General features: G+C 41.0%; 4 protein-coding genes across 17 annotated transcripts in view; 2 read left to right on the top strand and 2 right to left on the bottom strand.

The window, feature by feature from the left end:
* Glut1 (Glucose transporter 1) overlaps positions 1 to 14,946 on the top strand; it is a 37,719-nt gene extending 22,773 nt beyond the window's left edge. For 5 of the 13 annotated variants that reach the window (XM_077408601.1, XM_077408609.1, XM_077408593.1 and 2 more), the window contains 2 exons: positions 1,027 to 1,056; positions 7,094 to 14,946. In XM_077408601.1, the coding sequence (XP_077264727.1) occupies positions 1,027 to 1,056; positions 7,094 to 7,370 (307 nt within the window). In that variant the 3' untranslated portion in view covers positions 7,371 to 14,946. Of the gene's footprint in view, positions 1 to 1,026; positions 1,057 to 3,785; positions 3,926 to 5,421; positions 5,520 to 7,093 lie in introns of those variants that run through there. The other 8 variants (XM_077408637.1, XM_077408629.1, XM_077408620.1 and 5 more) reach the window with 7 other exon arrangements.
* Positions 1 to 24,453, bottom strand: part of LOC143899154 (uncharacterized) — a 146,122-nt gene that overhangs the window by 16,107 nt on the left and 105,562 nt on the right. The gene's annotated exons all lie outside the window — the stretch shown is intronic.
* On the bottom strand, positions 15,146 to 16,896 carry Med27 (mediator complex subunit 27). Of its 2 annotated transcripts, none has more exons than XM_077409074.1 (5): positions 16,719 to 16,896; positions 16,212 to 16,395; positions 15,852 to 16,121; positions 15,445 to 15,748; positions 15,146 to 15,365 (listed from the first exon to the last, which is right to left on the bottom strand). In XM_077409074.1, exons 2-5 carry the CDS (start codon positions 16,382 to 16,384, stop codon positions 15,231 to 15,233), a joined length of 882 nt encoding a protein of 293 aa, XP_077265200.1. In that variant the 5' UTR covers positions 16,385 to 16,395; positions 16,719 to 16,896; the 3' UTR covers positions 15,146 to 15,230. The 2 variants fall into 2 exon arrangements, with proteins under 2 accessions (XP_077265200.1, XP_077265209.1); XM_077409083.1 differs by having other exon boundaries at positions 16,212 to 16,392.
* Positions 17,036 to 24,428, top strand: LOC143898815 (uncharacterized). The gene is made up of 12 exons (XM_077408560.1): positions 17,036 to 17,400; positions 17,475 to 17,583; positions 17,763 to 17,898; positions 17,993 to 21,381; positions 21,562 to 21,712; positions 21,785 to 21,997; positions 22,069 to 22,279; positions 22,363 to 22,547; positions 22,624 to 22,883; positions 22,974 to 23,157; positions 23,376 to 23,654; positions 23,895 to 24,428. Exons 1-12 carry the CDS (start codon positions 17,331 to 17,333, stop codon positions 24,309 to 24,311), a joined length of 5,604 nt encoding a protein of 1,867 aa, XP_077264686.1. The 5' UTR covers positions 17,036 to 17,330; the 3' UTR covers positions 24,312 to 24,428.

The following is a 24,453-nucleotide window of genomic DNA, read 5'->3' as shown; positions in this document are numbered from 1 at the left end:
CAAGGAAGAATTTTATAATTTATTAATACGATCGTATATATATTCTCTCTATTGTATTATAACTCTATACTATATTCCCGGGATAGTATATTACGCTACGCATTTTTTGCATGCAATCTCGCTGTTTGTTCGAAGCAATAACAGGAGTTGAACTGTGATAAAGTTTTGTTTTTTAGGGAGAAAGGAAATTAAGTTCCACTTATATATACGGGGAACGTTATTTGTACATATTTAAGTACAAGCTAAAGTAGTTTGTAAATTTTCGTCTTCAAGTTTCGTCACGGGCTTGGTTTACCTTTATTGCAAATCCCGATATTTCCGAATTCTTTTCCGTTAAGCTGTTGCAAGGAAATTACGTACATTTTTACACATATACTTACGAATAAGACGCAACACTAATCGATAGCAAATAGAAAGAGATAACGTGCACGACATTGCGAATCATGTAACGAGATTATTGTACGAGAAAAGCGTAAGAAACTGGAGCAGCATCCGTAGATTATTAGTTTCTGAAAAGTGTAAACGCCACAGAACTTAATTTTAGCATCTCATTTGCGGAATATTGCGAACGAAGTACAAATCAGCTATCTCGAGCTGTTGATCCTCTTAGAAGTCCAAATGACATTCCGTTAGATTTCCGGGAGAGGATCGCGTGAAAACGTATATCTGCTCTGTGTTACGTAGAAAAACAATCGGTGATGTGAGAAACACCGATTTATTTCATTTTTTTACTGACGATACTTTTAATTGCGACATTTCTCTCGAATAAAATTATGTGTAAGAAAAAAGTTACTCAATCGAGTCGCGAGTTGGAAATTTTGCCGTCTTATTGTTATATTTTCAAGGCCAAATGGATATATTCTGTTTGTTTAACGTACTGTACATGTATCGTTTCAATAAATCGATTATTTCATGGTTCTCTGGATAACTGGATAATTTTCGTTGATTTTCCGTATTTCGTTACTACGATGACCGACTACTGTGTTCGATATATCGTAACTGTGCTTTCTGTGTTATTCGGAGCAGGAGCAGCTTGCGGGACAGCAGACTTTATGGGTGAGTCCTGCTACTACACATTTCCTGTTACCGTGGTGGCTTTGTTACGAGATATATTATACCGAACATATATTACCGATTACTATTTAACTGCATGAAGATAAATGACCAAAGACACCGCTAGTTACATCCAAAAGAGGGATTATTTTTTATGCGCTGAATACACCCGTAATCCTTCAGTGTGCAAGTAAAATATCTTTTTCTGCAAAAAGCTGGCTTAAAACCATTTCTCACAGATGTCGGGAAGCATTAAAATACAGGAGAGAAGCAGAAGAAAAATCGAAATAAACATTCTCTTCTTGTTTTACCATTCTTATTTCGCTTATCATCGTTTTAGACGCGATCGAGTTGAGACACGATTACGAACGACTGCTGAACTGTTTAAAAAATAATCCTGACCCCGGCCACGCGATTATCATGACTTTAATCCAAGGGCCTGGCATGTCGAAACATCTTTACTATCAGCTAATGCGAGTCTCCGTCTTATTGCGTAATCAGTCGGGCTGACTAAGAGAATCAGATATACATATACATATAGCTGCATGAACTTAAGTTGTTACCATATATAAATTATTCGTTTTTCTTTTGTGGAGATACATTTCACAGTTTCTAAAAGTTCGTCAGGGCTATTATGTAATCGATATGTGTAACGTGCATACATTTGCGCCGCGGTAACCCCGACGATGTCCGCATAATTCCGCACTCCATCACTGCCGTTCGCGAACCTTATTTTTTACCTCGAATAAATTGTCGCGTTTACAACCTTTTCAATCGTACATCCGCGATTCTGCATACATCACGCTCATATCCGGGAAACACGAGGAAACTTTTGCCTCCGCGTATACCCGACGACGCCGCGGTTGAAATCACGTACATAACAGCCCCGATCACTTGACTTCCTCCTGGAGCCTTGTATTCTACAGCATGCTCCTTTTAGCGTACATACAATGCCCAGTTAAATGTTTCGGCGACAGGCAGATTCTTGGAACAGTTTTTATGTCGATAGTTGGCACGAGTTTATGGCGCTGTACTGTGCGACTGCATGTTAGTGCTTACGTTACTGTTTGGCGTACCAAAGTGATTCCTGAGTCGTGTTACGAGATACGATACCACAAACGTGTTTGTGACCGGCGAGCAAGACGCTTCTGATGTAAACTTAACGTCCCCCTTTTGGAATTTCGATATAATTAATAGAGTTATGGCTTTTTCTCCAAGAGATCTGATTAGAAAATAGAATTTTCGAAAATATGGTGTGTTAATTTCATACTTTCATTGTACGAAAAATAACTTTTTTACTTCAATTAAAATCAATTTCAGTCAGGATTCTTAAAAGATTGCAATCGTTTGACACAGAGTTACAGAGATGGTTGGGTAAGAGTCAGAGCTCCATCAATTATATCGCGATCTTGAAAATGGAGAGTTAATTTTGACAGAAGCTGAGCGAGAACGTGGCAGAGACCGCCGCTTTGCATCATTTTATATCGCCGTTCGTCGCCGTGTAAGCATCGCGGGCGATAATTGCGCTTAATTAATTTCTGCGATGGGAGTTGACAAGTTTTCTTTTATTTGATCAGTGCAGCTCTCGATAAACTCGTATACGAGATACGAATTTTTTGTTCCCTTCGGGTTTCTTTCCTTTTACTCTTATTTCGATCAAGGTTTTGCCGAAACATTCATCAACAATTTAAATAGGAACCTTACCCGTCAGGGTAGTTAAGTCGATAGCTGATTATGATTTAGCGAAAGTCTCTCCGATCTGTTTGTTTCGAGGCAAGCCAATTAAAAAGTGTCAGCGTAACGTCATCGTGCTTATAATTGGATGGTAATTAATATTGGATCGTAGGTAATGCATTTGTGAGCTTTCTCGCGTTTTAACACATTTATACCGCAAAAAAAGCTTTCGGAAGCGAAGAAATGGTGATGGAGAATTTAAGACATAAATACTAAGTGTTTTGATGAATTTACTCACTCGCCTGTAATATGGTTTGCTTAATGAATAACAAACTAACAATACGATCGCTCTGCAGCTTGTAACAATGTCAAAGCAACTGTTTATGCTAAGTTGTATCTCAGACAATCTGATTTAACTGGTCTTGTGTTACTCGCGTCACTCGATTTTCCTTTTATTTTACAGTTCTATTTATAGGCTGGGAAAGGTGATGTAGTTGACCGTAGTTAGTGCAATTCGATATCGGTACGATCGTTCTGTAGAATACTCTTATCGTGCGATAAAGGAAAAGCTCAAGCAATTTATTTAGTCAGCGAAAAATGATTATAAAATTTACACACGATGGTTCACTATTAAAATTGATATATTTAAAATTAGTTTATAAATTTAAAAGAAGTGGCTTTATAACGCTATGCTCTCGATTAGAATCTCTGTCTTAGATATACATATATTATATCACATTACATCACATTTTTCTTGGGTGTCGTTTTATCGTTGAGATTACCGATTCTGACTGCTATTCGGAAAGTACAGTACATTTTAGAGACATCAGTTGATTAGTAGAGGCTGCGATAGTTCGAGATACAATAAAGATATGTTAGAGAAGGAAAAGCTCAAAAGCTCAACGTTTTCTTTTTATTCGTCCGTGTAGGATGCATCTGTATTAGCGAACAAACTTGTGACACGTGCAGACTCGCGCGAAAATAAATAGGATTTTCTCTGACACCAAAGCCTGAAACGATTCGGGGCTCGCTTGCCATGTAACGTTGTTGTCTTACAGGGAAGAGGAGCTCGCCACTAACTCTAGCAAGGAGACCGTCCTATCTGACGCCACCACTGTCGACCCACGCTACCGATAAGCTATAAATTTAAACGTTAATGAGAATGCTCTAATCAGCAATCGAATCAGCCGTTTATTCGGGGAAAAAAAAAGACTGGGCGCCTCAGCCGCAGACTGTTAATCTATATATATATTGTTATGACATGAGAACTGTAGTACTCACTATAGTATGAAATTGTTAATCGATACGCACTGTGTAATTCACGTTATAAATCTTCGATCTCGAGACTGCTCGTTAGCATTATATTAACGAATATTTCGGCATCACCGAATAAGACCGTAAAATTTATGGTTTAATGCTGTAAAATAAATCTGTTTCTTTATTTAATTATCCGGATTGAGTTTCTCCCTTCCATTCGTGTTACGCCTCACGCGCGATCGGGCTCGACTTTGATTTCTCGTGGCGAGTAGCAACGCAAAGCGAAGTCGAAGTTGATGTGCGGCGACTCCAGCTACCTCCGAGAAATCGTATCTTCTGCACTAAAAGATATGTAAATATGTGTGTATCATAATTTTGTTTGTCGAAATTGATTACTGGTGACATTTCGTTTGATCCTTCCGGTAGGAGATTATCTCGATGATTTTCTGTTAAGTGTGTAACTCGCCACACAGGCTGCCGAATATAATATTTGATTCTTAGTAAGTATATACGTAAATTTCTACTACACAGGCCAGTGAAACGCTGTACAATAGTACAAGATTAGAAACTGTGAAATGAATCGTTACGTATACATATGCATTATCGAGCGTAACACGCGCCGCATCCGCAGCTGCGCTGCCACGGATCCGTGGATCCGTGGGTACGCGCACGGATTCGTGGAGAGTTACTCGATTCAAGATCCGTGAATCCGTTCCCAGCTAGGATTCACGAATCTCTGAATCCATGCCTCCGTGGATTTGCTAAAAATCGTTATGCGCGGTCATAGCGGAGGAAAAAAGCGAATTTAGCTTATTCTATACGTGACTGAAACTACGCGATTGAACAATTTAGAGTCATTTAACAATAACTATCTAGGCATCTCATCTGATGGGATGCCGGTGGGGGCTGGGAGCGCTCAGGAGCGCAGAGCGATATCGTTTCTCTCGCATTTATTATCCCATCGTGTAACAATTTTAGATCGCGCGATCTACATAAAGACGAATCTACATTTTCCCCTCGTAAATCTCGCATCTTAAGTTTCTCTTTGCATCTATGTAGCTATTTTTATATTTCCTACATTTATTCATCAATCATTGTTCGAAATGTCATGTATCATCATATTTAATAACTCAGCTGATCATTAATTGCAGTATATGGTAACATCCGGCAAAGTTAATAGTAAAATCGCAAATAACGGTGTAGCTGGCTCCACGAGATTCGCGGTTCGTCGGATCCGAGTGAAAGCGATTAAATTAAGAACGCGAATGATAAGATTAAGCCGCAAATTCACCGTGTATTTTGTACGCTGCGTATCGAATCGGTGCTCCAAACGAGAATTTGTTTAATGAGGAGAGAGAAAAAAGACAAAAAAAAAGAATCAACAAAAATGTGATTTAAAGAAGTGGAAATTTGGACAAGTCGCGTGATGTTTTACAGGAGCATGCTAAACTGTGTGAATGCATTAGAGGGACACATACCGCCAGCAGAGAGCGCAGCCCTGATGGTGGCAGAGGAGAAGCCACATCCTGATTCATGTAAGGCTTTAAAAAAAAAATCTGACCAGCATCAATCACGATACATTGTAACACGATAATTTGTAATCCCCGTCATCTTTGTCCAAGACAAACAATTCTCTAATGCGAAGTCGCGATCGAGATTATCATTTTTCCTCGGACCGTTGCGATGATTGGGGGTGATCAGGTGCTGTCGATTCAACGGGCGAGCTCGATTCCTCGTAATTTTATCCCGTCGATACACGAATCGTCTCTTTAACGTCGACGATATTTTTATGCGAATGCGTTCATCGAATGAAAATTGACGTGCGCGCTGGTTGACTCTTAAACCTAACTCAAAGTTGAACTTTCATAGAGTATAGTCATTTCACTGCATTTAAATGTTTACATTATAAATCGCATATCATTTATTTTTTATGTACATACACCACACATTATATGTTTATTTTCTTCATACCTCGGTCGAAAGTACGTACTTTCGTCCCTAATAGCAAGGACGAAAGTTTAACATTTACTCCCTGTGAAAAGTACACGCGCGCTCTCTATAACTTTAAACCTTAACGCCCTTTAACCTTAAAAATAGTCATCAATATTGTTCTGTCAATATGTCATCTGATGAATCCGTAGACGAGGAAGAAGTTATACGAAATTTCGATGCAGAAGCGCGATTGATAATAAATACAGATACGTTGCCAAAGAAGTCTGTTGATCGATACAATCTTGTTTACGACACGTATAAAAAGTGGCAGATAGAACACAAAACTTCACTGTCAAACTGTGAAGAAAATAATTTGGTTGTGTATTTTAAGGACCTATCTAAAAAATTAAAGCCGTCAACTTTATGGAGTGTTTGGTCAATTTTGAAAAGCACATTAAATTCAAGAGACAATGTTAACATAGGTAATTTTCTTAACTTGAAAGCTTTAGTCAAAAATAACTCTAAAGGTTACAAACCGAAAAAGTTAATTTATTTTTACAAAATATGACAAGACTTGACTCTTGGAATGTATTTGATGCCTGCCCCCCCGACCAGCAGCACTCGCTTCGCTCGTGCCGCAAATGTCGGGGGCAGGCATCAAAAACATGCTTATTAACATTTAAAGTTAAAAAAAGTAAAATTAATAACGTACTTTCGACCGGCTATGAAGAAAAATCGTATACACTACGCGGGCCAAAAGTTGAAATCTCGGTCCTGCTCGTCATGATGCCCTCGGCTTCGCCTCGGCTTCGCCTCGAAAATTCAACTTTCGGCCCTTGTAGTGTAATATACTATTTTAATCATTTTGTTTCACGCCTGATCACCTCATCAATCATGCATTAAATTTCTGCTACGTCTTTCCGCGAGTGTTGAAGCACCGAAATTGAACGTTGCGCTGCAAACGGAAAATTTTAATAGCATCGATAACCGTGCGAATCGATGCGGATCATCGAGTGTACAGGAATTGTTTGCCACGTGTCGCTTTACGCGCCTATATCCATCATCTTGCATGCCATATATGCCGTATATGTGTGTTCGTAAGTTTTTCCTGATTTGTAGTCTCATTGTGGAACATCTGTTTTGAATTTATTTGCGAACGTTTCTTTTCTGCTTTCAGTATAATTCAGAAAGTGCAGAGGCGTCAAAGTGCTGGTTATACGACAGTCAAACTATACATTGTGCCGCTTCGACAAGACACTTCGCGAGTGGTTATAGCGGGAACACTATCAAACTTTGTTCACCTTGTCGCGTTGACAACAACTAATCAGAAAAGAAAACATGACGAATTAGAACAATACCGGTGTAACCGCGTGTGCTATACCGAGAGATCAGAAATTTTAATCTGCAATGTTATTCACCCATTAGAACAATTGCACAAACAAATATTTTTTTAAGTTCTCGTCCACCCGCGAGGAAAATTAAACTTTACACTAAATCTTATTGATTTTCGACACGAGATACTTTCTCTCGCTCGCATCCACGAACTTTCGTTTTCACTCGGCATAACAGTTGGACATTAATCTAATATCTATTCTACCTTAGCTTCCTTTGTTTCACACCGCTTGGGTTGGACATTCTCGTCTCGTGACATATAAACTCGCTGGAATTTCAGTTTAGAAGAGCTTATTTTTCTGACAGTACACTCACGCACATATACAATAATCATATAAAAAATATGTCGAAACAAGCTGTATAGCAAACTTACGTCGCACATGAAACGAATGATCGAATATCTCAAAATAGTTGTACTCTATTGTTAACGACTCTTGGCGATATCTTCCTCGAGAGATACTCTGTAATAAACTACAAACGATGTGTTTCAGAATAATAAGCTCTACACATATCACACACATTTATTTATCGTCATCTCTGTGCATCACGACAGTTCTCCATCCTGTATCGTATCTACACTTTGGACTTAATTAACGCTCCGTAATTACACGAAACGAGAAAGTGGTAGACACTCACGTACTGCTTCGTTTCTAAAACGAGTATTATATTATCGTATATTATGCGCTATCGACACTGGCCTTTGTAGTAGTTTAAAGGAAGGCAGGCCAAATGTGAATATATGTATATTCCTCATTGACACATCATACTGATATAGCATCCGTGAAGCAATCCCGGAGCGAGGATTTGTTTCGTTATGCGATGACTTCTTAGGCCAATGTACATACATATACTTGGCGTTGTTGTTAATTTTAGTACGATGCTGTACAGTCAATTTTCGCAGCATGAATGGTGTAAGGGGCATGCGCGCATGAATGTAATCTCTAGTGCGTAGGAGCCAAAGGTAATTTCATCTCCCGCGAGAGTTTCCCGTTTCGGACGTTTGGCTTTGAAAACCTTAAATCACTTAAGTCGGATCAGGTCTCGTATAAATTAATAATTATAGCTAAGATAGCCGGAGGGAATATATATTCTTACTAATGTATACGAAGGAGTATTTTCTCAAATTAACAGTTCACTATTGTAACGTCCGGACACCGCGTGGATTTCCAAGCATCATACGACAGCGATAATATTATTCTACATACTGATAATGCTATCATCTTTTTGTTCGACACTCGAGGGCTTCACTAAACAATACTCGTAGTTAATGAGCGATAATCAGTATTTTGTAAGTAGCACGGAAACGCTGCTTATTTCGTAAATATTTATCGTATTTCGGAAACGAATATAACGATTTTTAACTCTATTAACCTTCTTTTTGGCCAGTTTTTACAAGTGCGCTTAAATTGCATGGGATTAGCTCTGAGATAAGAGTAGCGGCTACAAAGAAGGAGCTTATTACACAAACCACCGAGTTGATTTCGAGAATTATTGCTAAAACATAAAGGTGAAGCGTCGTATTTTCCTGCTGACGACCCGCCCGTATTTTCGAAAGAACGAGAGATTCTTGTATCAGGTATCGAAGTCCGTCACGGTGAAAATTAAAATTCGATCGAGGGAAGGCCGAGGCAGCCGCCGAGAGCAGTAGAAGCTTGCTTGCTCGTCCCGTATGAGATACATACACATATCTATACACTTTTTAACGATGTGTTTCCGGAAAGTAGTTGACAAAGGAGATAACATACGCGCGCGCGACGTGGCTATATATGCGCGCGCGCGTAGAGAGGAAGTCGCGTATCGTGAGACTAACGTGCACCCCACAGTTGTGTTTGCAGCTGGATCCGAGCGCTCTTCCGTCGCTCCCGCTCAGCCGGAGAGACCACCGCCCCCGCTTCCCCCGCCACGCTTTCCGAACAGCGGTGTCTGACAACGGGAAACAACTCCTCTTAATATCGGTAACCTAGTGATCATGAACGCGCCGATACCGCTGCCGCTGTTGCTCACCACCAGCAGCCTCAGCCTGGAGACGCAGCTCTACGAGATCATCACCGAGAGCAGTAAGGCGTGCGCGGCGTTCCTGCGGCACAGTTTGCGTCGCGCGACCAGCCTCGGCTGGACCGCGACCGAGGGCTTCGAGACGACCGCGACGGCGAGCGGCGCGATGTACAACGAGCAGTGAGAAGAGAACGCCCGGGCCCGGGGCGAAAGGAGTCAGGAGTCGGAGACGAAACGCCGAGTTTCGTACGACGACGACGGCGCGGCGACGCGGTCAAGTGCGACTCGCGAGGCGCAGCGTCTGCTGGTCACCGGCAATACGCGGATTGTTCGGCATCAGGCGACACGCGTTGAGGCAACGAGTATTCCTCATCGGTCGATCGCGTCTCTCTCTCTCTCTCTGTCTGTCTTTCTGCGAGCTGAATTAGCTTAACGAAGAGCATGGGGTCGATCGGGGTAACTGTTGGGAAATATTATTCCAACGAATATTATGAGAATATACCTCAACATTATATTAGGATAAATGAGAGGTGTTGCGATATTTTCTCCACTGATATTAACCGATGAGCGTAACTTCTTAATCGTTCCGTGATAGCTATTAAACGATATAATTATTCGGATGATTTTGTGGGAGATGATTATCAGGATCGTCGTGAAAAAAATAAAACGGTGTTGCGCTTACTCCTCGCGTCGAGATTACCCCCGATCGAGCCTTCGTCTCAACTCGGTGCTTAGCGACGATAAATTAAAATTCGGGATGGAATGTTTCGAATATAGTAAAATAAGTATAACGCTACGAGGGATGCTGAGATCGGCGCTCGGCTGCTTAGCGCGGGCAAATCTCGAAGACGACGGCAGATGCGAGATGGTCCTTTTGATGACCATGGCGGAAGGCTCACTTTATCGATCTTCCTCGAGTCGGAATAAGACACCGCGCGTACGTTAACGAGGACGATGGGACGAGCGCGCGCGCTCGAGATAGATTAATCGAAATGTTGCGAAAGTGATTTGTGCCTAGACGAGTATGCGTTGGAAAAAAGGGAAACGTGATTATGAGAATTGCCGCGTCGCGATCTCACGCACTGCGCGAGTGCACTCGGGACTTCGTGCGACATCGAAGGATATCGGAAAAAAAAAAATAATGAATCGGCGGACGCGCACGCGGGCGGCGTCGAGCACGGCGAAAGGGAGGAGGACGCTCTTCATCCGATTCACCCCCGTCGTCGCAACCCCTTCGTTTCACGGAACGAAGGGCGAACGTGTATCTATATATATCTCCACTTTTATATCATTAATTTTCTAGGACTCATGTCGGGGTCGGGACTACGTGTCGTTTTTGTATCACACTGTCCTCTGTACGATTCATCGCACCGTGTTGTGTAATTATTAGACCGTGCGCTGTTACTTCCGCGACGACGACGACGACTACGACGAATGACGACGACGATGATGAATGGCGTACTATGCGCGTGACTGCCATAAATCCGCGACAACTTTAAAAAGATTACGAGCTGCCCTCGAGACACTGTGATATTTTCTTTTCGTCATTTCCGGCGCTCGATCCCGAAATTATTGATTGAGAGCGAGTATACGCTAATTGCCGGAGAGACGAAAGTGTTCCGAATTCGTTCGTTTCGTGAAAGGAATAGAGTCTCAATTATAATTTACGAGCGAATGGCGAGCCTGATGATTCGAACGTTTAAAAAGAGAGAGAGAGGGGGGAGGAGAAGATTCGTTAAATCAATAGATAATTCGTTCAAGGGTGCTTCTCTCTCTCTCTCCCTCTCTCTCTCTCTCTCTCTCTCGTGAAAGTGAGGAATTAAAAGGGATCAAAACGAATTTCTACGGATCCCTCTTAATCTGCCTATCTTATCGGGAAGTTCGCTTTGAGGGAAAGTCAGCGATTTTTCGTTGAAAAATCTTCGGAACCGGAAGACAGGAGAGAAGGAACACTTGTGCTTTTATACAAATCGCGGTGTGTAACAGCGCGTTAACGAACAAATATAGCGATTCTCGTATCGATGATCTCAACGTGGGCATCGACCAACTGCATTAAATTAATGTCAAAAGAGACTACACGGGATTAGCTTTCGATTAGTCGCACAATCTCAACGACGTTCGCGATCACGTCGGACTTACGGTGCCTCTCGACCGCAGTATGCTCACGAACCAATCAACTATATTTTATCTCATAAAACGCCAGGGTACACTACGCAGCACACACTTCACGCTTCGGCCTAGTGGACGTGTCAATTCCTTAATCGTTAACTAAAATTATTCCTGTAATACATTTTAGAGTCCCTCAAATCGACGAATAATGAAGAAATCGGCGTTAAAACTCTGGACGCGGAAATATTATTCCCCAGAAAACAGATCCGTTTGAAAGTTCATTTCTCTTTCTAAAATTTCAATTTCAACTTGCGTGTGAATTCGCGATTGACGATATCGTGATTGCAGATGCGTTTTACCTGCGACAGGAATCGATACCTTCTCGGCCGAATCGAGAAAATCAATCACAACGGCCACAGTCTGCGCAAAGGCATGCCTTTTCTTACTCCGCCATTGATCTTTCTTCCTCTCCTCCCTCCCTGTTATCGATCTTTTTAACGGAAGCGCACGCGATTCGATATTTCGGGATACTCCGAGAGAGACACGACGATCCCTCCCCTACTGTACATACGTGTGTATATACTTGTATACTTCTACCGTACTTGAGAGACGTCACTGAACCACACAGCAAGGGTATGATAATCCTGTATAACCGGAAATATATAGCATTCTCCGTTTCCTGCTAAAGTAGCATTATCGACGAGCGACAAGACGAGGGCAGGCATATATATCTCCACACTGACTCAGAACCGTTCTAGGTCCTAAAAAAAATACCACGATGGAGATATCGATGTCGATCGAGCATCGTGACTATTTCGAGAAACCCTTCCTCTTTCGTGATAACGCGAACCAACGAAATTGGCGGCGATTACATCCCGCATGTGGCTTCTATCGTTTGTCGTTTTACGTAGCACTCGCGCATACGACTCGACGCGGAACGCGAACATTCGTAAATCTGTAGCCGAATCGGGTATAGATTCGCGAGTATCGAGAGACGATTTATTCCGTCGCTTCTATCGACAGTAACGAATAATTTAATTACTCGATAACGGAGACTCGCGTTAACCTGTATCCAGACTACCTTGCAAAAATTGAGAAAAATCGATGATAAATAATCGATGATTATTTATTTTGCACGGTTGTGAGTCATGAATCATCGAAATCAGAGATTCGTAAAAAAATCCTTTCGAATCTATTATTTCACATTCTACTCGTCCCTTTCACGGAGTTAGGCGATATTCTTCGAACAAAATTGTCAGAATTTGTGAGAATTTCTCTTTATTTCGTATCGGTCGTTAGGCTTTATTTCACGAGAGGAACAAAAAGATTATATCTATCTAATCGCGCCTGTAAATAATACAAATGTTAAATAAAAAGCCAAAGGGGCTTGAGCTAATCCTTAATTTCGATTATTAGAATTTCAATTCTACGGTATAAATCGCCAATGATTCCTTTCAGAGCAGTTTTGCGGGGTAAACGCGGCTTGGATTGATATGTTGTTTCGGATGTCGCGATGTAAACGCAATATAATAATATTTAGGAATAGGGAGACTAACTGAATGAGAAAAACAAGATCAAGACGGAATTACGTGCAAAACGCATCGTTATGATATCATTCGAACGAGCCAAGGAAGTTTTTAATTATAAGCTGTCCAAAACATACAGAATCAGTGAGAAAGGCAATAAAGCTATATTCAACTGAAAGAAAAAGATATGATAAAGTAGATTTCCTTGCATTCTGAGTATTATCAGAGAATTCAGAATACTATATTAATTATCGATAAAGCTAGGATAGAGGCGTATATACATATAGAAACTATATATAGCTACTATATAGGCGATAGTAGCACGGCGTAAACGCGCTAATTAATATAATTGGAAACTTCACTGAGACAGGCGAATAAACTCTCTCTCTCTCTCTCTCCCTCTTTCTCACACACACACACCTCTACGATGGCTGTATGATAATTATGTCATGGACCGCGAGTATATACGTATCGTCATTATATATCTATTTCTCGAAATCATCGCAAGCACGTACCAAACCCGGGAGACATGCGATTATTTTGACTCGAACCGGTTGAGTTTGAGTCTCGAATATCCTCGAACCCCTAACGCGAATCTTTGCGTTACAGTCGCTAAACGATATAAAGAAATTTCGAGCGCGTTCGGTATTATCGTAGCCGTGAAACTATCCGACTCATCTGCGTTGCGACAACCTGTGAGACAACCTTCTTTCGATCACCACCTCACAAAGAGAAAAGGCATGCTGCGATATGTGTTCACAAAAGACAGATCACATTGGCACCAAAAACGATATATCATTTACACGCGCGGCAATTTTTACCCTCGAGATGCAGTATGCCGTATATCGCGTATCCAGTCAACGCGAGATCTGTAAGCGAGTTACGAAAGACGCTTTCCGTCTATGCGCGTACGTAGAACTGCGTTACTTTCGTCTCGAGAGTTCGTCAACGGAAAGGCCCTTCTTAGCCCGTACGCGAAAAGAATTCACTTATCCGTATAATTGACCCGTATAATACTACAAACAAATAATTCGTTTCTAAAAAGATTGTAATAATAACGTATACATATATACATATATGCATATATTATAAAGACGACTACTTTTTAAACGCGAAGACCTAATAATGTATTTCGCACTCATCACGACTTTGATAAGAAGATAAGCAATGATCGCATCAATGGTTTCGAGTCAATGATACAATATTAAAACTCCGTGAGCATTACAACATTAGCCTTCGAGGAAAGCAACAAGAGAGATAAAGAAAAAAAAAAGATAAATGAGAAATTTTCGAACAGTCCAACAAAGTATAAGTGATTACAATAACAATTTGTAAAATAAGTTCACTGCCACTCAAACGACTTGCGCCCCTTAGGAGAGCGCCAATATTCCAAGATGTGAATGTGTACAGTTATGTGAAAAGTATATTATAATATAACGTAATTATATTTACATATGATACTACGTAGCATTATGTAAAACTAAATAGTATATAACGACATTAAGAGTGGTATACATACGTAGGATATAGGTAACAAGAAATAAAAAAAATACACATTGATCGCAGAGCTACTCCAAGGAAGAAAAAAAAACGTTTACGCGCCCGCTCATTTGTATATTACGATATTAAAAGTTAGCACTAACATCAATTCTCTCAGCTGAACGATAATCAAGTTCGATTATACTTTCCTTTCGTCGTCTCGCTTCTACAATGCAATGGGAAAAAAGGGGCGTCTAATTTTTACTGTATACGTATAAGTTTCGGATTCAAAGCGTCACTATTAACAGGTCCGACGAGAGATCTAGTCGTATATTTAATCAGCTTTCTATCTTGAGCGCGATCGGCAGTGCCGCGTGATATATGACGTACATATGTTGTTTCGGATTAAAAAAATGTACCGTCTGATACTTTGCAATTTTTCTCTCATAGAACGCGCGATGTTCTGTGCGATTTGCATTTATTAAGTGTTATGTAATTGAATTCTTTTTATAAAAGCCCTTACATTCTCTGTGAAAATGTTTTACTTGCCTCGTCACCATCCCTCGAAAAAAATACAAAAGAAAGAAGAGAGTGCGCGTTTTATTATAATATTATCGCGAGATCAGTTAGCGTGCGACGTATTGAAATAACGAAGTATTTTATTCACAATTTTATTATTTTAGTAGGTATATACCAATATTCTAATACATTCAGAAAAAATATAGGTATCAAATATTATTACGCTTTATTACTGTACATTATCCACGAAGTACCTGCAAAGATTGATTATTTACCTAAGACATAAACTTTATCTTATGGTTTGCACTCCTGATGATAAGGGTCCAAAGTTCGGAAGTCTCTCCAAGTCGGAGGAAACGCACTGTGTAAATGCAAGCCGCAGCGTTTGCACGGATCGCTAAATAAAGTGATTAAACTGTGAAACCACGTCTGAAAAAAAAAGAAAAAAAAACGTGATAACGATCGCAGCGAACGCGCATCTAGGATTTATTAATGGACCGTTGATTACCATAAACGATCGCACTGCTAAATCGGGTAACGTAGGCGAATAGAAGTGCAACATTGCGGCATGCGCGTTCTCTGTCGCTTTGCGGAAGACCTTATGCCTAGACTCCGACCATAGGTCTATCGGTTCCCCGTAACCCTTGATTACCACCCGCTCTATCATCACTCCCTTAAACACTACCATCCCTTTTAGAACATGTCCCAGCGTAAGATGTAATATTGCGTTACTTGACGCAGACGGACGTGTCACGGTTACCGTCATGTCGCTAAACGTTCGGTCAAACGTTGATATCAAAGAGTCGACTTGCCTGTATACGTTAAAACCGGTTAAAACTCACGTTTCGAGATGGCAACGTTACTTTTACCGTCATCGCTACGCATGCACTGTAGAACGCAATCAAAATAGCTTACGTTTGAGGTACATTATGACAGCTGCTGTGGTATCTTCCCCTCTTTGTTCTACTTAAAATCATGTAAGATCTCTTTAGCTGACTGTGACTGAGCAAGTTGTGGGCAACGTTACTATATTCGTGAATCTTATCCGTCCATTTATAACTGTTGACGAGCGTGCTGTAAAGCGCCTGTCTTTCCTGAGTGGTTTCCTGACTAAGGTAAGTCGTGCTAGCTAAATTAAACGGACCGGGTGGGGGATTTAAACTGCTTATCGCCTGTTCCACGTCCCTATGGTGTTTTAAAGCAATAGAAATTAATTTGTCCCTTACGGTAATCCTTTGTAAGGCTAACATCTGATCTCGGACGCTACTTAATTACCTCAAGTTGAGATTTACAGTTGTCAACAGTTCCTGTAACTCAAACAAATACTTGGATTCTTTATTTTCCTCGCCGTGCTCTGCTCGCAACCCATTTCCAAGAGAATCAAACACTTGCCCGACGTTAGAACGCAGCACCTTGATAGCGGTCAGCGCAGTCTGCAACTGCTCCATTCTCACACCTGCTAAAATATTACGTTCTTTTCGCAATGGTGTACGCGGTGCAATATTTTTAAAAATTCTCCACTAGAAGATTAGTGTAATCTATTTTATATATTTCTTTTACATTTTATACATTTAGGGCCACAATCTAAGAGTGCTGTTTTAGAGGCGTAGATAGACTAAATATTATATCAATATAATTACATTAATTATATCTCAAAGGTGGACAATAACTTCCAAACTTTAACATTCTCTGTACCAAACGCCAAGAGAATAAATTTGCTTCCTAGTGCATTGTTTAGACGAGATACGATGCTTTATAACCTATAAATCGCGTTTAACGTACCTCATGTACCTTCGCCAGCGAGTCGCGCGTAAGATCACTGAGCTTTTTTAAATCCTGAGGGGTGGAGGACAGATACAGCAGTTTTAGCTTCAGTTCATTTCCAATTAGCGTGCTTCATTTATGTAAAAGTACGGACGCACGCTCACGTCGTCAGGCCACACGTTCGTCCCCATTCGTTTATTCTTGAATTGATCCTAATAGATCTAACGTACCGACCGTACCATTAGATGGCAATACGGTTGCCATTCGTGATGACCAGCTTTCGCTCGCTGCCGCGTTTAGCGCAGCCTGGCGCAGCCGAGGCTCACCTGACGGCGTGTTTTTTTCCGTCGTCGCGCTGCGTGCGATACGAGAGGTTCGCGTGTTACGTGAGGAAAATTCAAAACAAAGGCAATTACTCGCCACGTGGGAACCGAATAATCGCATCTGTGCGCGCGTGTCGTCGAATATCTGTCGGCGATCGAGATTGAGATCGCGGATCAATTGTCGATTCGTCTCCTTTTCACCGGCTGCTCTCGCGTGTGCAACCGCAACCTCCGCGATAACCGGATGACGAGGAGCTCGAGATGAATTGGATAAACAAGGCGCGAATATATAAGTAATAGGACAAGAATGGACAACCCGGCCATGGGTCCACTAGTGGCTGACAGCACCGAAGACGAGTCCGACGAGTTGTTTTCAGGTAACAAACCGCTGTCCCCGAATTACGTCATTGGCATTCTTTTCTCGCTTTTCTTTATACGCACAAATTTCTAGATGACGAACAAAAGAAGGAGATTAGGCATAAATTCAACGTCTCCCAGGATGCCTCGATTTTAAGGTCCGAGACACCCTTATCGTCGCTCGACGATAGTTCCAATACGATGTAAGACACATTTTTATTTTGTTAAGTACTTTGAAGTTTTGTTAGTGTCTGATGTAGCGATGATAATGCGAGAACAACGTTGTTGCGAATAAGTAAAGTCATCGAATTATGATGCCTTCCGTTAAATAAGTTGTTTTAATTTCTGAATTAATGATCACTTGTGAAATTGTTAATGACAGAATGCCAACCGATGCCGTAATTCCATCTACACCGTTGAGTCTGTTGCCCTTTTTAAATAAAATTAACGAACAGTGGAGTAGCGACTTAGAGACACCGCAGGCACAGGCTTGCGCGAAACCAATGACTAGCTTAACTGTAAGAGTAATGCATCTTTTTATAAACTTTGTTACTTATGTATAGTAGTCCACTGTCGAGTTATAAAACGTCCCGTGTATCATTGATATTTCAGACAGAAGAACGGCCTAAGTTCGAACAGCATACACCTGATCTTTCAGCTGTTAAAAGCGTAGAGAAAATTATTTCCGAGTCCCCTGTTATTGCCTCTAGAGCGACAAGGAGACGCTCCAAGCGTTGTATATTTAGATCTCCTATATCTACAGACCCACTGGCTGTGACTAACAATGAAAATATTTCTGTAAACGTAGAAACACTTGTTATTTCTGATTCTAATTCCGTAGCTACAAATGCCTCAATATCTAATTCATCTCTTGAGAGTACTCTTAAAGATCGCGAGCCAAAAGTTCTCAATAGTCTGGACACATGTAATAATGAAGAAAATGTTACGAACGCAGTACCTGATAGTTTAAACACATCTACGCAAGAGTTCTTTTGCAATGCCTCGTTCAGCAAGATAGATGAATTATGCTCTACCACTTTTGATAATGAAAAAACAATGGAGACTACTGCCGTGCAACGTAACGATGAGCAGAATATCGAGGACATCGACAAAGCAAGGAACGTTGAGGAGAATAAAAATATAGGTTTCTTTACTGCGCGTGGTGCTTCAATTAATGTCTCAAAGCAAGCGTTATTTAAAGCGAAGAGACTATTCGCAGATGCCTTCGATACGGATGAAGCGCAGAATTATGAATCATTCGCTAAAAGAAATTCTAATGAAGAGAAAAACAGGCACTTACCATCCTGTTCGTTTGCTAATAACGTTTCCGTCGACCGTGCGAAAGAAGTATTATCCAAACCAAAACCCCTTACGGAACAATTTAAAAATTATGACAAAATGCACACTACAGATTGCAAAAAACCACTTGTAAATAAAAGTCCTAGCGAAGAAGTCAGTAATGTCCCTATTTTCATTTCAACTGCTAGCGGCAATCCTATTAATATCTCAAAAGAAGCGCTGTTAAAAGCGAAAACGTTATTAGCGGATGAATCAAATAATGCCGATGATAATGTATTAATAAAATATGACAGATCGCCTACGGATAAAAATCCTATGACGGTAAATAAAAGTCCTAGTGAAGAAGTCAGTAATGTTCCTGTCTTATTTTCAACCGCTAGTGGCAATCCCATTAATATCTCAAAAGAAGCACTGTTAAAAGCGAACATGTTATTAGGGGATGCATCAGAGAATGTCGATGACAATGCATCAATAAAATATTCTGAGAGATCACCCGCAGATAAAAATTTTATGACAGTAAATAAAAGCCCTAGTGAAGAAGTCAGTAACGTTCCTATTTTATTTTCAACTGCTGGCGGCACGCCCATTAATATCTCAAAAGAAGCACTGTTAAAAGCGAAAATGTTATTAGATGAATCAGAGAATGCCGGTGACAATGTATTAATAAAATATTCCGAGAGATCGTCTGCATCTAAAAATATGCGTCGACCGTCTTTCGTAATTAATAAACCTATTAATATCTCAAAAAAATCACTACCTACAGTAAGAACATTGTTCGCGGAACAATCGAATAGTACCGACGTCACTTCCAAAAATAAAATTGATATCTCTGATAACGAACAACGTGATGTAAATACTTGGAATATTGGATTCAGCACTACTCGCGACACACCCGTTAATTCCAAGCAAGCTAATTTCAAAGCAAGAACATTATTTGCGGAACACGTGGATGATTCATTAGAAGACATTCATAACAATGATAATGAGATAAAAAGACAGGAAACAAAAATTTCAAAAGTTGGTTTCCAAACTGCTGGTGGTAAAGCCATCAATATCTCAGAACAGGCTTTATCCAGAGCAAATGCATTGTTTGCAGAACATTTGGACGATACGTTAAAAGCAGCCGTTACAGAGGAAACTAATATTCATGACAATAAAGTGAAAGGATTAGAAGCAAAAATAGCAAATATTAGATTTCAATCGGCTGGGAGCATCGTTGATATTTCTGAAGAGAGACCGAAAGCAAAAATATCGTTCGAACAATTGGATGATCAACCAGAACCAGTCCGTGCAAAAGCTACTAAAATCGACGATGAGATAGAAAACAGACAAGTAGTAAAAATTCCAAGCATTGGGTTTCAAACCGCTTGCGGATCATCTATCAATATTTCAGAACACGCGTTATCTAGAGCAAAAGCATTATTTGCAGATCGATTAGATTGTCTTATAGAAATGGACATTCCTGAGAACACCCGCGATGACGTCCGAAAGATAAAAAAACGCGACTTAACAATACCGCACGTTGGACTGCAAACAGCAAGCGGTCAACAGGTACCGGTTTTGAACAATGCTGCATCAATAGCACGAGAATTATTCTGCAATGACTGCCTGGATGAAAGTAATTCTGACTTGGGGCGCGCATCGTTGCAAAAGCGCAAACTAAGCGAGACTAATGCAGACGAGAGCACACCCCAGGGCAGGACGCGGGCGTTCGAAACGAAAAAGGCTCGTCTCAGCAGCGAATTTCAAGCTAGAAAATTGTTTTCCGATAATCCGAGCGTTGACACGGATAACAACGAGAACCGAGATCCGGATGTGAAAAATCAAGCGCCTTCCGTCGCAACGTCCGCCCTGGGATCACCTAAAAGGGACGCGATAGAATCAATCGAAGCGGATGCAGCGGGCAGTCCTGTTCTAGGAAGGCAGCCTATCTCGAGGAAGCGAAAGAGTTTAGGATATCAAAGGGACGAGCATAGTGCGTTACGAACAGACAGAAAGATACTAAGTAACGAGAATACACCGTTGCAAGAGAACATTGTGCAAGGAGGTGCAGCATACGGAAAGATTGAGGACGATAAATTAAATACGCAAAAACCGACGCAAGTCGCGAAGGAAAGAGCAAAAGGCGGTAGCACGGAATTGTACGACTACGGCGATACTCAGGCGATGATGCATATTGTCGACGAATCGACAAAGATCCTGCAGGATCGCTTGGCGGCCGCGTTGGAGCAGGAAGCGATAATCACTGCGAAACGGAGACATGGGTCGAAGCAATCGGTGGGTCATCTATATCGTTACAAGCAAACCACGTCCAACGCTCGTTTGTCGTTGAGGGAAATCGGCGGTGGTACGCCGCCCGTGCCGCGTTCCCACCAGGAGCTCATCGATCGACGGATACCACCGAGTATCCTGGAGATCGCCGCCGCGACCGCCGCGACGTATAAATTCCGTTGCTCTGATTTTTACGGGACCGACGTGGCGTGCAATAACGTGCGCGGGATAGAGATGGAGGACGGCGCGTGTCTGATCCTGGACGAGAACGGATACGCGGGAGTCTGGGAGTTCCTCCGCGCGTTTCTCGCCGGTCCGGGCGTAGATCCGAATCTCGTTCCCGCGCGCTGGGTCGAGAATCATTACCGATGGATCGTGTGGAAATTGGCGTCGATGGACCGAATGAAGTTTGGCTCGGCTGAGTTACCCAGGTATGATATACCGAAAGTTTATACATACGCAGGCCGTCTCTATGATATAGATTAAGTCGCGCGGAGCCGGCATAATTTTTACTAAATTAGTTCAAACAGTTTCTAAGCCAGATAGAGATGTCTAAATTTCTAAAGGAATTATTGAATAATTATTTTATACCTTTTTTTTATACACTTCAGAGTATTAACACCTTCGCACATAATGGCACAATTAAAGTATCGGTATGATCGAGAAATCGATCGGTCTCAGCGACCAGCATTAAGACGCATTTTGGAAAAGGACGACGTTGCGTCTAAGAGAATGATTCTATGCGTGTCATCTATAGTAGAAGTAATATATGTTAATCATATTGCCATTTTAATGGCAAATTTTTTAGCGTACTTCATGCATTTTAATTTACAGAATAATAACGTAAGTATGGAGATAGGGAAGAGTCCGCGTATAGGAGTGCCAAAATGGAAAATAGAATTAACCGATGGCTGGTACAATGTAAATGCCTGTATCGATGTAGGTATGGTGAGGAATATATCGATTGGTAAAATAAGAGAGGGCACGAAATTAGTCATGTCCGGCGCGGAATTACTGAACTGTGATCAAGGTTTCTATCCACTCGAGGTAGGCCACGTTCGATTTTTATCGGAATCGGAAGCGAAACGCAGTCAGTTCTTTGATTTCTCATCGTCCAGGTACCGGCTGACGTGTGCTTAAAATTACACACGAATTCAACCAGGCGCGCACGATGGGACACGAAATTAGGATACGCGCCGCGTTCGGGGCCGATACCCATCAAGTTACGTAATGTGTGTCCGAGCGGCGGTTTAATCGGCGAAATGACGATCGTCGTCGCTAGAGTGTATCCGATGTTATATCACGAGAAAACCGCATCCGGAGATTCGAGTAAGATATACGTTTAAATCTACGTCGGCATCCCCGAAGGGGAGTTACGGATCTAATTCTTATGTTTCGTTCTCTCGCGATAGTTGTCAGAAACGCTAAAAGCGAGGAAAAAGCGCAAAGCAAATACGAGCAGCAATGTTGGACCAAGATAGAGGCGTTCTACGCTAAAGCGGAGGACTTTCAAAGAAAAGGACTTTCTTGCGAAACCGACGATATGGCGATCGAGCGAAATCAATTGAACGAAGATTATGAAAATTTATCTACAGAGGTATATACGACTTGATTTATCTTATTTGTAAATTTGTTTCGGGACGTGTCAACGTATTCGTTACCATCATGAATAGGAATCCGTTTCTAAAAAACGACACGATGAATTGCTGCAAGAGTTACGTCAAAAGGAGGAACGGTTCAAGCAGAGGATGCAGTCGAAATTGCGCGAAAGCTTGCCGGGACCGCGACAGGTTTCTCAGCTGTTCAAAGTTCGCGTGTGCGACGAAAATGCGAACGCTATTCTTTCAATTTGGTCGCCCAGCGAGGAGGTTGTCGACGCTCTCAAAGAAGGCGCCTGTGTTTCGCTTTGCAACATCGTGGCTTCCGGAAAGAGGTAGTATTCTCATAAAAACGAGTAACTGTATCCGCCGCGCGGCGGCAATAGCACGTAATGCCCGATTTTACGAGCATAATTGTTTAACAGGGGTACCGAATTACAACTCACCGCACGTCGGTCTGCAATTTTTAAACCGGGAAAGATGCGCGACACGTCTTATCCCGCTAGAGTGTGCATGCCGCTATGCGAAATAGCAACGTCCGAATTTGCCCCACCTTACGGAGAGTTTGATACTGTCGGTCTTGTCTGTTCAGTCGGTCCTGCCCCTTATGTAAGTGTTATTATATTTTCTGAAATCTTTGCGGTAATAGAAAAAAATAGATCGCAAAAAATATGAGAACAATATATAATAAAAAGACTATATATATGTAGTTTATTTTCAAAAGATTGAAGTATTAAGCAATAGACTTTTCGGACGTTTATAAGTTGGCTCATAAATTTTATATCTAAAATTCTCAACATAATATATTTCATGTGGAAACATCGTAGGGTATGAAAGATTTCGAGGCTGTACATTTGGCATATTGCAAAGCGGATTCAAGCGATTCTTCATACCTCTCGATATTGTTTTGGCAAGGAATAGCCAGTTACGGCTACGGAGAGATTCTTACTGTCGGATCTATCGTAGCTTGCAGCAATTTAGAATGGCGAAGGGCAACTTCGTGGAACGTCCCAGCGGCGTATTGCACGGAAAGAAGTACTTTTACGTGCAATCCTCGCCGAAATCATTTACACGAAGCGTTCGAAAATCTACGAAATCTAATTATGGTATTCTCTTTTTTTTCGTTACGTATTTTATATAATTTATGAATTCAATATAACCATCTTTTGCACTTCTAATTATAGTTCTTATAAATAGACTTAAATTTTTTTTTTTTTATAAAACGTGCTCCGTAAAATTCTTTGTTCAAATTATATTTTATTTTTATAATAATTTCTCAATTTATATATTTATAATTGTATTTATAATAATTTTCTAATTTAAATGTGTTAAATCTGATTTTTAAGGATCCAATTAAGTACGTTGAAAGATGCACTTTTGATCTTAACGTGGAATTGCAAAAGAAGTCGACGCCTACGCGCTACACATCGGGTAAAAATACTCCGATCAAAATATACAGTTCAACGTTAAGCGCCGACAAAAAATTGGTCGACTGTACGTCGCCGCTGGCGACGCCGAAATTGAAAACGGGCGACAGCTCGAATTTTATCGCATCTAATCCCTCGATTCAGAAACGACTCGAGAAACTTCAACATTATGGCGAAGCGCCCGAACTATCTCCTATTATATTAAAAAGATCCAAGAGGGTTTCTTTGGATTTCCGATCGCCCATTTCCATTCCGAACGTAAACTCGACGAAGGAAACGTCGAAGGCTAATCAACCCGAGGATTTAAATTTATCCAGTACAACGGAAAAGCATTGATAATTATTTTACGTTATTTTATTTTACGTTCTCATTCTAATTACAAGTGTATTAAAACAGTGTATATTTGTTAATAATTATCAAATGTTTCATTAATAAACTGTTTTTGTAACTGTAGTAATAAAGTAGTTTTATTACGCCT

Source organism: Temnothorax americanus, unplaced genomic scaffold (genome assembly GCF_048541705.1).
Source record: "Temnothorax americanus isolate GAGA-0224 unplaced genomic scaffold, ASM4854170v1 Scaffold10, whole genome shotgun sequence".
Taxonomy (NCBI): Eukaryota; Metazoa; Arthropoda; class Insecta; order Hymenoptera; family Formicidae; genus Temnothorax; species Temnothorax americanus.
Note: the sequence above shows the minus strand (reverse complement) of the source record. Positions and strands in the feature narration are given on the sequence as shown.